The sequence below is a fragment of the Polyodon spathula genome, chromosome 25, assembly GCF_017654505.1.
Source record: "Polyodon spathula isolate WHYD16114869_AA chromosome 25, ASM1765450v1, whole genome shotgun sequence".
Lineage (NCBI taxonomy): Eukaryota > Metazoa > Chordata > Actinopteri > Acipenseriformes > Polyodontidae > Polyodon > Polyodon spathula.
The window spans coordinates 2606005-2621804 of NC_054558.1; the positions used below are offsets into that span (position 1 = coordinate 2606005).

General features: G+C 45.7%; 1 protein-coding gene across 1 annotated transcript; it reads right to left on the reverse strand.

The window, feature by feature from the left end:
- Nucleotides 1–557: 557 nt before the first annotated feature.
- On the reverse strand, nucleotides 558–14900 carry LOC121299982 (sodium-dependent neutral amino acid transporter SLC6A17-like). Its single transcript, XM_041228288.1, has 12 exons — nucleotides 14552–14900; nucleotides 9404–9839; nucleotides 7015–7172; nucleotides 5150–5276; nucleotides 4291–4472; nucleotides 3950–4060; nucleotides 3534–3775; nucleotides 2905–3097; nucleotides 2523–2715; nucleotides 2249–2408; nucleotides 1526–1688; nucleotides 558–1372 (listed from the first exon to the last, which is right to left on the reverse strand). The coding sequence occupies exons 2-12, from the start codon at nucleotides 9696–9698 to the stop codon at nucleotides 998–1000; spliced, it is 2199 nt and encodes a 732-aa protein (XP_041084222.1). The 5' UTR covers nucleotides 9699–9839; nucleotides 14552–14900; the 3' UTR covers nucleotides 558–997.
- Between the last annotated feature and the right edge of the window lie 900 nt (nucleotides 14901–15800).

Genomic DNA, 15800 nt, shown 5'->3' on the forward strand with positions numbered 1-15800 from the left:
TTTGGTCTGAAATTGGGCTGCCCATCCTTTAGGCATCTCTGGACTGAGTTAACTGACTCTAAGGTGAAATTGTGCATTGCTATGAACTGCTTAGCTAGCTATGAAGGGGCTGCAATGTGAAAGCTGCAGAAGGAACAAGGTGAGGATTGCTCCACTCTTAAAGCACAGCACGTGGCAGTGGATCCTGTGAGAGTGGTTAGCATATTAGCTAAGTAACTAACATATCCCGAGACAGACACCAAACAGAGTTAACCCTTCAGAGGACGGATGGACGGGGGTATCATTAATGGTTGATCGCCTACTATCTAGCAGCTACGTATTTATTATATTACAACGGGGCATGGAAGTTGGGGAGAAGGGCTCCTGTCCCTCCCTCTCCCACCAAACCAACCCTTACAAAAACACCACAGCATGTCTCCCGTGAACTGTGGTACAGCGCAGTATTCTGGAGACAGTAACTCTGTACGGCAGCACTCTGACACAGTAATACTGCAAAAGAGATTCCCACAGCAATCCCAAAGAAGAACGTACCAGACAAAACCTGTGTTAAAGACTAATCAAGATTACCTTGAGAAAAAACCACGTGCACCGTACTGTGGGAACAAAACATAAACTGGTAAGGTTACAAAACTAGTAACATACGATACAGGCACATTAACACTAACATCTGAAAACATCTGAATCCACCTGTCCAAATACACTTGCAATAACCATACCCTTTTCTAAAAGAGCAAGAGGTCTATTTTAATGATCGAAGCAGTGTCTCATTCATTCTAGATTAGTCCCAGTGAGGGCTCCAGTGTTTAACGACCCCCTTATTCACGGGAATCAACCAATCAGGAGCTTGAATAAGAGAACTAAGACAGATCATTAAAAAGATGCTCTGGTAGGAGTCTTTCAGAATCAAGGGCTGTAGAGCAGCTTTGACGAGTTACTGTGTCCAGAATACTGCAGCTGGTTTTGTTGGTAAGGGAAATGCCACCTGCTAACCTAACGATCATAGCTCGGACTCTGGCGTGGTGGGCATCAGGTAGCCTGTCCCGTAGCGGCTGTTGGGGCTGGTGTTGGTCGTCTCCAGGGACGAGGGGCCCTCGGGCCCCAGGTAGGAGCGGTGGTTCGGCATAGGGGAAGGGGCTTCGCTGGGCACCTTGCTGAGGATGAAGCGGGTCTCGTCGTTGTCCTCCAGGTTGGATATGTCCTTCATCATCATGCGTCCCTTCTTGTAGGAGACGGAGAGGGTGTTGGAGCCGTCGGAGAGCAGGTGGAACTGGCGGGCGATGAAGACCACGGGCACGGGCAGCATGGCCAGGGTGATCAGGGTGAAGCACATCCCCAGCGCCCAGGAGGGGTAGCTCAGGAACCGCTCGCTAGCCTGCGGGGGGAGAGACGGGAGGGAAAGAGGTTAAAAGCTCTAAAACTACAAGGCCAGACGAGCCCGGGACTTCTGCGCGGTGGTTCAGACCCTAGCTCCGCCCTGTTGCTCTGACTGGCTGCCATATTAATGCATGCTTTGAAACTGGCTCACCGTCTCCTCGTTCCAGGCGCTGTACCCAGGAGGGCTGAGGCCCATCTGAATGATGCTGGTGAACATGAGCACCACCAGGCACAGGGGAGAGACGTACTTCCACATGTAGAAATAGAAGCAGGACGGCCGAAACCCCAGCATTTCCGTTAAGTCCTGCATGAACCTGCACATTAAGGCAAGACAAGAGCTTGATGCAAACAGCACGCTCTCACTCGACTGCAGGGCCAGCCTCTACTGCGGTCACATTTATATGCCTTCACTTTCAACACGGCAGGATTGCACTGGGCTGACTATCAATTACACTGTGCAGTCGAATTTATCAACCACCTTATAGGCTGCATGAGATATTTCTTCTAGGTTAGGATAAGACAATGATCCGTAGGACAAAACATTAAGCTGCAGTATATTAAACATATCGCGTTATCCACAAACAGTGTGAAATAACGTGTAGTATTTAGTTTTAGAAGATGGCCTTCTATAGCGACCTGATCGTCAGCGTGTGACACCTGCTGGTGAAATCTGGTATTTCAGTAGTAATCTGACCTGTATAAGTAGTCTGGATCTAGTCTGGCTCTAGTGTTTGTTAAGCTAGGAGCTTGTTAAAGACTGGCCTGTCAGCTAGTGTTCCCCTGGAGTTAGTGAATTGAAGGCTTTGTGAATAGCCCGGGGGGTGTGTGTCGAGGGGTACTGTGTTTGCCCTGTGCTCGGATGTCACCCTCGTACTTCTCTGTCCCGTAGAACCAGGCGACGGAGATGTTCTCCAGGATGACGACGATGGTGAGGGGCAGCGTTGCAGAGTAGTCATCGAACATGGTGACAAAGTAGTTCCCTGAGCGCTGGACAAAGAGCAGGCCGATGAGGAAGGCCATGGTGCAGCAGCACACTGTGGGAGGAGCAGGGAGACAGAGAGGGGAGTTACTGATCAACAAGGTCAACGCAGGTTCCAAACAACAAGGCGAAGGCTCTACAGCTGGGATGGTGTTCTGCTGTGTCATACCCGTGAAGATTTCCTTGCGCACTTTGAAGGTGTCCACGATGGGTGTGATGATGCCCTCCATGGTGCCGATCATGCTGCCCAGCCCCAGGTTAATGAGCATCAGGAAGAACATCACCGACCAGAAGGGGGAGCCAGGGAAGTGTGTCATGGCTTCTGTGAAGGCAATGAACGCCAGCCCTGTCCCCTGGACAGCCTGTGTGAGAGAGAGCGCGAGAGAAAGAGAGAGAGAGAGAGAGAGAGAGAGAGAGAGAGAGCAACAGGGAGAGAGACACAGGGAGACAGATTATTAAGATCCACCACTATTTAGATCATTACAGAACAGAAATAAGACCCATTGCATTGCAGCTTCACCCATGGTGTTATTGAAGCCAGACCAGCAGACCTTGTTGAGCTCGTCCTCCAGTTGGCAGGGCTCCAGCCCCAGCTCAGAGAAGCTGCCCTCACGCACCGTCCTGATCACGCCATACATCTCGGTGTAATCCTGCGCCGTCAGGTGAGAGAAGTTCACGTGCGGGGGGATGAGGTCGTGGCTCAGAACATTGGAGTTCAGGTAGCCCATGATCTTCTCAGCATTCCTACAGAGAGCCAGGGAAGACTGGAGTTATATACCAAGTGGTTTTAATTCTGTTCTTCCAGATCATTTTCATCTGTGTTTATTGTGTAAACGAGTTGGATAAAACAGAGAGAAAACCCCAGGACTGGTTACAGTGTAAAGCTACAGCCTGATTTATGGTTACAGAGTCAGTTATATTGAAATATCATGACATGGAAATCTATTATATATATATATATATATATATATATATATATATATATATATATATATATATATATATATATGCCTTTTTCTTATGCATAACTAACTTCAGCAAACTGTTAATTGCACATTCATTAAATCCTTATGTATGACATTATTTTTCTCTCTGATTAACTCCCTTGACCAGTTCTGCCCTTGTGTGATCTCCAGCATGAGGAGAGGGCTCCCCCTGGTGCCCGGACGGCGGTACTCACTCCACGACACACTTCTCGTTCATGAGGTTAGCCTTGAAGCCGAGCACGGCGAAGACCACGAGCGTGGCCAGCACGGAGGTGACGAAGTTTATGATGGAGACGAGGGCTGCATCGAAGTGGCAGTTGTTGTCTTGCTTGTTGTAGCTGGAGAAGGCGATCACGCCCCCGAAGCCCAGCCCCAGGGCGAAGAACACCTGCGTGGCTGCCTCCCTCCACACCTGCGGCTCCAGCATCTTCTCCAGCTGAAACGATACCCAGCCCGGCCGCGGTCACACAGCGGCATTCATCTCAATTGATTTCACCCGAGTCTGATTTTGCAACAGTTGTGAGCACTGCCCGACCACGCACTGTCTGTGCGGTCGAGACTTTCAATCGGAGAGCTTGTCGTGTGGGAAAAGGATTATCCGTGTACTCACCCTGGGTGTGAACATGTGGGCAATGCCGTCCACCGCCCCCCTCAGCAACAGCCCTCGAATCAGGAAGCAGAGGAGGACCACGTAAGGGAACAGAGAGCTGAAATACATAACCTGCAGAGGGGAGACAGAAGGATTAGATAACCCTGACTAAAGCCAATCCAATAATTGCACAAACTCTAACACTTGCATTCGCTATGCAGGCCTCCTGCATGCAGTTCCCATTTATTGATGTTAAAATCACACCGTGTGGAATGACAGCATGCTAGGTGAAACTATTTTCTTTGGGGGGAAAACATCAAGCATTGGAAGCAAAGTGATCCCAGGCAGCTCCCCCAGCTCACCTTCCCCGAGGACTGGATCCCCTTGATCATAGCCATGCCCACGACCAACCAGGCTGCCAGCAGGCACAGTGTCATCCTCCAGTTGAGGCCGCCACTCTCCGAGATGGAGTTGGAGATGTCCAGCGCCTCGCGGTACCAGAAGTAGGTGGTGGCCGAGCTCTTGTCGCACTCCGGCTCCACAACTGAGGACGACAGTGGGAAGAATGGACACTTGAGGGGGGGGGGGATTTGGGGCAACAGCTAGGGTTACCAGACGTCCCGGAGAAAGGAATTTGTCAGAAGCAAAATGATTCAATCATCCCGGTTTTCCTATTGTATTGTTTGTTAGGTTGTGTTAGCGCCCTTCAAAACTAACAGAAACAATCTGATGGATTACTTATAATTCTGATTATGTGTGTGCCGCATGTTTAAATGGTAATAGCGAATCTATTTTTGCAAAAAGACCAAGATAAATAAGGGACAATGCATTTCTATAGCAGCACTACGCTGAGCCACCCTGATAAGCCACCAGCACCCTTTCATACATGGTGACACTTGCTTTCCCCCGAAGGTCACCCATCCATGTGCTGACCAGAACAACCTGGCTTCAGTTCCGAGAGCCGACACGATCACACGCCTCAGGGGAATGACTGTCAACACACAGCAGCTCTCGGGCGAATGCATCCTGCATGCCGTGGCTGCAAGATAGAGTCCCTGCGGTGTGGCTTATTCCAGGGAGCACTGGGCCGGTGATGAATTGGGTTTGTCAGGTGCTGCAGGGAGAAGCAGCTTCTCGCACAAGAGAACAGCTGTCATTCAGAGCAAGCAGTAAACCTTTTCTCATTGCCTATACAGGGCACCGCTGCTTTCTCACACTTACTGCTCACTGATCCATTCTTAACCAAGGGGCACTCGCTCCAGGGCAGGGGGTACTGGAACGACTTGAAGAAATAGAAGATGCTCCAGCCAATGATCACGTTGTAATACAAACCCACAAAGAAGCACACCTGCAGGGGGAGCAAGGAGGAGACGAGGGATTAGACTGAAGTGCAGCTGCACCAGATCCAGGACAGGGCTGACAAGCTGCCTACACACACACACAGACACTCCCACACACACTCCCCCACCCCCCCCCCCCCCCCCCCCCCACACACACACACACACACACACACACACACACACACACACGTCACATTTCAGCCTGCTTTCTTAATGTCCCTACAGTTTGACTCCAAGACGGTGTTGAGGGAGGCAGGCTGATTACTCACACAGATTATAGAGCTCCCAGCCTGACTCAATCATTTTAACTGGGCTACCCCACGTGTGGTCTGGTGGTTACAGAAAGGTCCCCGGTTCAAATCCCGGTTCAGCCACTGACTCACTGTGTGTCAGTCACTGAACCTCCTTGTTCTCCTTCGGGTCAGATGCTGTTGTAAGTGACTCTGCAGCTGATGCATAGTTCACACACCCTGGTCTCTGTAAGTCGCCTTGGATAAAGGCGTCTGCTAAATAAGCAAATAATAATATTTGAATGTTGTGCTCTACTGGCTGGATATAAAGCAAAGGCATTTAAATGCATGAAGATGTTCCAGTTGGCCTGAATATTCCGTATTCGATGCTGTGCACCAGTGAAGGGTGCGGTTAATAATTTAAATATGTCCTTTTCAGGATTTCGAAGCTGGGCTTTTTAAAATGTATTTATAGCTGCTCAGCTCCCCTGTGTGGCATCTATTTACTGCCCACCAGACTGAAGAGCACCATGGGTATATATATATATAAAATAACACTGCTTCCTCAGCCAGTACACAGAGAACACAAAAACAATTCCGCCAGGGCAGTGTGACCCACCTATATGGGTCTCTTATAGCCAGACTGCCACATCCCTACAGCAGTCTAAGATGTTTCTTATAGATTATGTTCACATATATATTATGTCTCAATCTAAAATTCTAGGTGATGCAAAACTTTTGACCATAGCTGTATACTTCCTTCTTCCTGGTACCACATCACTTCCTGTGGATCTGACCCAGGAAGTAGACGTGTACCAGGAACAGACCAGAAATAGAAGGGGACCAGTGAAGATGTAACGGTCTTTGATAGGGCAGGTTTACAAGAGGTTACTGTTCTATATGTATTTAAGTACACTGAGCACCATTTCATTTACAGACAGGTGGATCTATATAAAGGGTTTCAATTTGGACCTGTGTTAACACGATTTTCATTAAGCTGTGGAAAAGCCAGAGAGAGCAGTGCAGGAAATGGCACTTCCATTTTTAGAAGTGGATTGCAGAGAGAGAGAGCGAGAGAGAGAGAGTTAGAAACAGTAGCTTGACTGCTGACACTGGCTCTGACACATCGCTGAAGCACTTCCTTTCATATTCCTTAATTATAAACACATTCCCAACTGTTTATTTTAAAAGCATTGGGAGAATGCATTGATAAACAGCAGCGAGGAAGAGGAGAAGAATATGGTGAAGAAGAAGAAGAAGAAGAAGAAGAAGAAGAAGAAGAAGAAGAAGAAGAAGAAGAAGAAGAAGAAGAATGAGGGGAAGAAGGAGAAGAAGAAGAATGAGGGGAAGAAGGAGAAGAATAAGAAGAATGAGGGGAAGAAGGAGAAGAAGAAGAATGAGGGGAAGAAAAATGAGGGGAAGAAGGAGAAGAGGAGGTAAAGCAGAAGAAGGAGATGGAAAGAGGAGGTAAAGCAGCAAAAGGAGATGGAGAAGAAGAATCCAGCCACCCTCTCACCATGCAGCTGGAGAAGCCGATGCCCCCAAGCCGTGGGCACACATAGTTCCACACCCCGATGCTGCCCCGCCGGATCCTCTGCCCCACCGCCAGCTCCAGGAAGAAGAGCGGGATCCCGATGATGATGAGCAGGATGAAATACGGGATCAGATAGGCGCCTGCAACGAGCGGGGAGATCCACAGGGAGGTGAAGCGGGTTCCAGATTACTCCTCACTCTCTCTCTTACTGTGCAGGCAGGAGACCTTCACAAGCTACCAAATTCATCGTCAACACCCCGTCCCTCAAGAACAGGAGGCGGGGAGACGAAGGGCCAACTCATCACATGACAAAAAAAATTCTTATTAAATGTACAGAGAATTGGGTTGATATGAGAAGCCTGTTACCTGCCTGGATAAACCTCTATACACAGAGGAGTGATTCCCTAGTACTGTAAATGCCATGTAATAAAGCCCTTATTCATGCAGGGGATAGATTGATCAAATCAACTGCAAAGCACTTTTCTATTCTCAGACCTCCACCCCCTTTGAGCTACTCTCATACTCCTTCATTAAAAACACATTCCCAACGGTTCATTTTAAAAGCATTGGCAGAATGCATCGATAAACAGCAGCGAGGAAGGAGTCTGTCTTGAGGGCCGCGTGACTTCTGGAATCAAGGCTTTGCCTGCAGCTACAGGCGTCACTTCCAGTCCTTGAATAATGCTCTTCACGGGCTGAAGAGATTGAGCCATAAGCTGTTGGGAATCTATTAAAAAAACATTAAATTCTTTTTTTTTCTTTAAACATGCCATCCAATTTAATATATGAATCACAGCACAGCCAGACACAGTAAAGCACTGACTCGGGGCACCGATGAGCTACACTCCTGTATACAAAAGATATCAAAGATATCAAACCCGTAGCCACCCACAGCATAGAGCAGCGCGGTGTGCTGAGCTGGCTATCAATGGTTCCTACGTTGTAGCTTAGCTGCCACTGTCTCTCACTTTGTGCACGGCCAGTGGAGGTGGTGAGGAATGCTGTAGAACGGCGGGGTTTAGCTCTGTAATCCATTTCAGTTTTTAATTAAACCCCCTGTCAGCATTTCCCCCCCGGCCAAGCTGTTTTGGGAAGTGGCTGCAATTGATGGGTCTTTCGGATACATGTGCAGCGAGCTCAGTGTCTGTCTCTTGTATTGAAGGCAATCATTACAGCAGATATCTGCTATGCATGCAGTAAAGGATTTCCAGATACACTTTGAGCTACGGAGAAACTGTACAATTCACACAGCAGCATGATATAATCTGAACAGTGCCTTTGTTAAATCATAAATACAGAGCAATTCCATGCAGTCTCTGTACTTGTATTTCAAAGGGTATCTATAAAAAAATACAGATTACAAGAGGAAGATGTGTGTAGAAAGAAAGAAAGAAAGAAAGAAAGAAAGAAAGAAAGAAAGAAAGAAAGAAAGAACAGGCTCTCCAGCCAACTTGTCTTCCAATCTGTTAACAATCATTCCCAGATTCCATTACAATCAATCAGAGGGAGCCATTAAGAGCTGCCTGCTTTGGGGGCGCTTGTGTGTATTTTATTTCCCTATTCCCCAGCGTGGACGTGGCCTGTGTCCCACGGATGAGTGGAGATGCTCAGGGCAGGCAAACCGCTTGAACTAGACTTTCCATTAATCTGCTCCTAATTGTGTGACAAGGGGGCAAATTAGCAGTTGAGCGGAGTGCATCGAAATCCCAGCACTGGCCATTACTTACTTGCAGGTCAGAGCTGGCAGTCGTGCAGAGATCACTGAAAGAGATAACAATCTCCTCGCTAGTGGTAGAAGGCTGCTGTATACCATGGCATTCGCAAGGTAATTGCTGCAGTGTTTATAAAACAAGAAACACAGGGGCTGTTTTCTTCAACCACCACAATACTTTTAAAATCTAACATTACTGCAGGGACAGTCTCCAAGATAACTGACAGCAGACTGACATTATCTGGCTCTGGGGATGCAGTATTGCATTATAAAATATAGCAGGCTCTGATACTGACTTGCTCCAGCAAGTCAATGTTCTAGATGTATTGTAAGGAAGTGTATGATGACTCATTCAGGGTCACAAGATCTAATTTAAAGGGGTTACAATGTTGTCTGGAGATCCTGAGATTTATCTTGTGAGCTCGACATAACAGATTTATTAAGACTGGGACTGGGACGGAATTGTCTTTAAGAAATATTTACCAGCAGGTATTGGATAAATCCATTCATTAATGTGTTGATTTCAAAACAAGAGAAGCACATCCCTGACACTTATAAGACATGTGCTTCCACGTTCTTAATGAGCGCTTGAGATCACCAGATAAATGATCTCAGAATCACAACATAAATGACCCCCAGTACAGACAGCTGCTCTCTCACCTCCTCCGTTCTTCTGACACAGGTAGGGGAATCGCCACACGTTGCCGAGCCCCACAGAGAAGCCCACCTGGGCCAGGATGTACTGGAGCTTGCTGTTCCAGGCTGGCCGCTCCTCCCCCGGGTCCTGGGGCTCCTCCACGGCCTTGTTCTTGCGTGGAGATGGCGGCACGCCCCCCACGTTCAGCACGCTGCTCTTGTAATCCAGGGGCTCCTCAAGGGCCAGGAGGTCAGCCACGGACTCAGTGACGTGCTCATTGCTGTGCTCGCGCTGCGTCACTTTGCTGTTCTTAGGCATTTGGGACAGTCGACCAGATCCTAAACCTACAGCAACAAGGGACGCGGGGATGATGTGGCGGCTTGCTGGCTGGTTTGAAACAGGACAGGCAGCTCCAGGGAGTTTTCTGGGATTATTTTTGTTCTTATTGTTGGCTTTCGTCTGCAGGAGGAAGATAAAAATGAACTTTGATGATACTGTGCTCATTAATCTCTAGGTGTTTACTGTGCAGCAGACTTTACAGTATTAGTAGGAGCAGTGGCAGTACTACTAGTGCTACAAACAAACAATATTTGGAGGACAATCATGAGAACCAAAAGATCACAACTAAACTCTTTCCTGCTTTTACATTCGAATTGATATTTTTCTTCATTTGTTTTAGTTCTTGGAGTGAGTGTTGTCACCCCCAGGGCTTGCAGGCTGCAGGATCCAACCAGTACCAACATATCTAATTATACTTTTCAACTGGGGAATCTCTTAATTGAGATTTCTGTATTTGTGTATGACAGGGAAAGCAAGCTCCCAGGAGGAGAGAGAGGAAACAGGGGGAGTTCTAGACGTAGCACGTGATAAAGACTTCTCAACAGCTAGCAAAGGCAGCAATGTAACAGCAATGGGAAACACTTTACATTGAGTGTCTCTAGTTTCTATGCATCTGCTAGAGTACTACATGAATAGCTCTTTCACTCATGATCATGAAGATGGCTGTAATTAGATAATCCATTACTTTGTGAACTTCGATGGTGCCTCCTCTAAGTATAGGTTCAGGGCGTTTACTGAGCTGCCAACCAGAGTGTGATGATTCACTGAAATTAATCACCAGCTTATTTCATCAAAGCTAGTCCCAGATGGTGCCTGTGAGGAGCTGATGCTCCATGTGAATATTCATTACAGTGTAGGATGTCAGTGGTTGCGCAGAGCAGAGAAGAGAAGGGCAGATAAAGGACAGGAGGGAGAGTGTGAGATCTCTCTTCCTTTTTCACTGTCACTCCAGGACCCCCTCGACACACTCCTGCCCTGAGAGCAACCTGCTTTACACCCCCCACCCCCGTCACCCCCCAATGCACAGCAGCCTCACCCATTCCAGGTTTAACTAGTAGCTTCATTAGCCATTGTGAATAGGTAACAAGCTCAGGTGTGTCTTATTAAACACAGGAAAAGCTGAAATGGATCAGCCAGTGATGAAATGGGAGTCTTAGTTCCATCCCTGCACTAGAACTTGCAATACATAAAAACCAAGAGATGCACAGAACGATGGGTCAGATCCTCCAAACTTATTAACATAACAGAGGCTCTAGTGATTGTCTTAAGAAATACACACCATCTTACTTGTCTTAAGGTGTCCTTCTTGTTCTACCTTAATATTATACATACTAGACCCTGATCCAAAAAAAAGGAGAATATCTTTTAGGAGACGCATTGGTGGCATTATCTGTCAGGTTGCTAGGCAACACAGCATTTGAAAACCCTCAGCTCCGTGCTTAATCTGCACAGCGATGCCCTCTCTTTCTACACCAGTGTGTTCCCAGCTAATCCACTGCTGGGATGTGAGGTGACTTCTGTCTCCCAATAGTTGCCGCTGTTTACATCTAATCAATTACAAAATCCCCCCAAATATCCTGCATGAAAGTCCTTGGAAGCGTTGCATAGTTTCTGGGGGTTTAAATGGCATTCTGCACGTGCTATTACCCCCCTTAGTGAGCGCATGTATAATTGTACAGTGCAATGCTATATATCATAAAGCGTATGCTTTGTTTGGAAATCTTGTCTGGGCAACTTCTTGTAGCCCATAGAATTAAGAATAATAATATACGTAAATGACAATAATACGCAGCTCACACCTGAGGAAAAAAAGCTGAATCTACTTGCAAAGGCAAAGAAAAAAAATCGTATTCCTCCTGTCCAGTTGTCACCATTCCTAGACTTGTGATTCCTTTCCATGTATCGACTGAGAGAGATAAACACAGCCTGAGGAAAGCCATGCGTCAAAACACACAGCGGTATACAAAGCAGGAGACACGGCCGTCACAGAGTATGCATATCCATATCATTTTACAAGGGAGGACTCCATTTATTTATATATGAGTTACATTGAAAATAGGTTTATTCTGCTCAGTATTTGTCCTCTGGGATGTCTGCCCTTCCTTGAAAACCCATAAAACACTTGTGCTGGATTTCATTAGCAGTATTCCAGCTATCTAAACTGTTAACTGCTCTAGGACGTCTCTCCTAATAAGGTGGGAAATGTGCTTTGTATTGTTAAAAAAAAGATACTGGGATAAGAAAAGAAACTGACTTACAAACATGACATCAAAGCATTGCCTCGGCTTTCAACCAGCCATTTTCCTTTTGCATAACAACCAGATGAAAATAAAGGACTCAAAGAAGGTCACTGCTATTGCTGTGAATGAGGGAAAAGGGGTAGCCTGAACCCTTTGCACATTCAAAACCCTTTCAATTGAATTAGAGCAGGGGTGGCCAATGTTGGTTCTTCCATTCCTGGTCTTCGCTCCAACCGGGTTCTATATTTAATTGAACCAATTAAACCTCCATCCAGACCCTGAAGTTGTTCACTGTACCCGTAAAACCTGGAGTGGAATTCTGTCCCTCCTGGACTGGGATTGGACACCCCTGAATAAGAGCAATACTCAGCCCTAGTAAGCAATGTGGTAATGTCTTTCTACATCTGTCCAGTTTATATATTTTCTGACCTTCAGCCTAACACTAGTAAGACATGCTAACAAACGAGTCAGGTGCTCTTGAATTCTTGTACCAGGAATGGGAATATGGTTCTTCAGCCAGGCCTGGATTCAAATAAAATGATGGTGATACCATAGCCATTATAAAGTACAGCTTTGATTTAATTCAGGGTTCAGTGTACAGAACTCGCAATATCATCCTCACCATCTGTTCTGGTGAGAAGTGTCTCTGTATTAACAAGCCTAAATATAGGCTGTTCGCTGTTAAACAGCCCGTGTTTGTAAGAAATCTAATTTAAAAAGGTGTACAGCATCTTGTAATTTCATAATGCATGGTTGTCTATATGCATGCAGTGAACCAATAGCTGTATCGACACTGCAAAGGTGTTATCTGACAAACAATATCAAATTAAACATGACAAATACATGAGTTTTATATAGTCGTTTTTGTACTTGCATCTTTAACTTAACTGTTATTAAGGCCATAACGTGAGATAGCATTAAACGGCAAGGGATGTGTTGCTGTTATCAGGCTCAAGGGGCGCACCTTTCACTTGTTTCCAATGTAAATCAAGGAATGGGGCTCTTGTTCTACGGACAGTACCTAAATAATGAGGTTTTGTCCCGTGTTGAAAACGTGCTGTGAATGACGTGTGAATGGCTCGCGCATGTTCAAGGTGTTCATCGCGTGTCAGTTGTGGGCCGTGTGGAAGTCGGGGGCTTCAAAACCAAACCCAGTCCAAGCAGCGCTTTAATTACTCAATTACCCCAAGATTAATTACAGAATGAAGACCAGGCTGGATCAATGCTCTAATGGTCTACTCAATTCATGAATTAGGACCAGGGATGGGACAAGGGGCTGGAAGGGACACACTGGGTTAGGCCCGGTAATGAGGTGCTAAATTTAGACAAAAATAAAACTACCTTTAAAAAACGATCGGTTATCTCTTCACGTCTTGAAAGGCCAGCTATAGCATAACATATTGATGTGGGAAATCTAATTTTAGCAGGAGAATCTTCTTGAATGCTCAAATTCGTAGCTCGGGGTCTTCAGTGCAGGAGCGATTTAGCAAGCGTGTGATATCAGGGCCTATCTGTAGGTAAATTAATTCCGTTACAGAGCACTGGTGTCTCTTAATTGACTTGCAATTGTAATGCAATAGCCGTTTGCTAAGCCGTTAACCAAATTAAACGCGCCGGCGAGGTAGCGACTGTTTCTTTACACAACAAAGGTGTTGACTGGGATTCAGTGTTAAACGTGCCAGGGACTCGCCTTTTTAACGAATCCACAAGACTGCAGTAAAATACAAGCTGCAATGCAAAGCAAATCGCCATGAATGCATGTGAATGAAACGTGGTGATCGCATTGCCAGCAACGGCACACCAGCCTTCTTTGAAACTATAGCACAACACAACACAGCGATCGTTGGAGTAGGAGTGCACAGGGCAGAGGCACGGTTCATTATCAACCAATCAAAACAGTTTTAAACACCAATAATCCCCACCTACACTGCAATCTTAACAATGAAAACCGTAAGTGAATCGTAGTGCTTCAGCCTTGAATCCCACACAGGCTTCAAGGTCAAAGGGGACGCGACTCAACAACATAAACAAAGTAGACAGTGAGGATTCTGTTATAATAATAATAATAATAATAATAATAATAATAATAATAATAATAATAATAATCTTGCTGCACCGTTAATTCAAATGCAATCTGATCGCCACATCAACCTATCAACAGTTAACAGAACGATCACGCCGATGGCTTAATTTATCTGTCCCCACAGGCATCGCGCCATTCCAGCTGCACTTAATCTCTCGTAAAATAAAACCAATCGTTGTAATCAGTTGACAATTGGATAAACCACGCTGCTGCAGTGCATCCAAGAGGAAGGTTCTCTAACGCACTAGGCAATACTCTGTACGTCCTTTTGGAAATCCGACGCATCTTATGTGCTCAAGGTGAGGGTGAACTGTGTTTCCTAGCAACGGTACTGGACTTTAAAATCAGACCGAGAGCGTTTATTTATTGCAACCCGATCTTTCCTAGCTAAAGCATGATCTCTGTTTATACTACGATTCTCTCCAAAGCCGAGCAGTGGCACACACTTACACAACCGTGATTCTAAAACAATAGCGACGTAGATAAAGACGATCTCTCGTCTGTCTTACCTTAACACGATGCTTACAAAGAGAGCCCGGCTTCCTTGTAGAAATAATTCTGCGAATCAATTAGATGAGCTGCAGAAGAAGCCGTAATAACGTAGTAAACCCACTCGCAGCGCATCCATAAACCTGGCTTCCAGGACTGAGCACAAGATGCAAGGATCACATGTACCCTCTACTGGAATTGACATGCAGTGTGCGGCGCTAGCACTCTCTGACGCAAAAGATTGCTGCCCGGCCGCGCTTCATATTATTAAAAGCTAATAATAGCACAACTCTTTTCAAACACCTATATTGTTTATTTTTAACATGGAAAACACGTTTCCGTTAATTGTCTTTATTATTATTACGATCGAAATGAATCGAAATACAATCAGGGTGTTTTATATACAGGTATATATGTGTTTTAAGAACAGTACGTCATTATTATTTTTTTCAATGGTAGAACAAAGATAGTTCTGTAAGAGAACACTAATTGTTCTACTCGACCCGGCACAGAGGCTGACGCAAGGCTGACTCACAGTTGAAGATAAACGTCAATGGATAGCACCTCTTTTTTCAATAATATTTCAGAGGTCCTTTATTTCAATGCAAGCAGACTAGCATTGAGGTTGGGGAGGGGGGTGAGTGACTGAGCGAAGACAGAGTTGTAATCTTTAATCTGATCGCATTGTTTGTCTGTGCTTCCAGAAAGTCATTGCTCAACCCAATAAATCAGTCCAAAGCACAAGTCTCTATATTTATTATAACACGTCAATAAAAAATTGTTTTATTTTTTTTACAACAAAATATATTTGTTTTTCTTTTTGCTTCGCCCGGGGATTCTTGGATTGTTGTGACTGAATTAATATAACATACACGCGATTTCTGGGGTTCTTATAATACTTACAATGTCAACCAAACAACGTCACTGCTGTGCACAGCCAGGTCTGTCGGAAGTGGCGCAGAGACCCCGGTATGCTGGCACCTCGCCGGAGCCCCATTGCGCCAACAGATGCTCCCCACGTCCCTCCCTCTGATCATTATCATGAGCTGAAATCAGCGTAGAACTGAGTTCTATCGGAACTGACCGCTAACACTACATTGAGACTCCAATGATTGTGCATTTATATAGGAGCTATTTCATAAGTAACCGCAATGTTATTATACATCGTATTATACATAGATGTGTCAATATTTATGCTCGATATATGAAAGTACACGATTGTGTCAGAAAAGGTTCAGGTTGGGGTTTGTGCTATATCTAACTATAAGA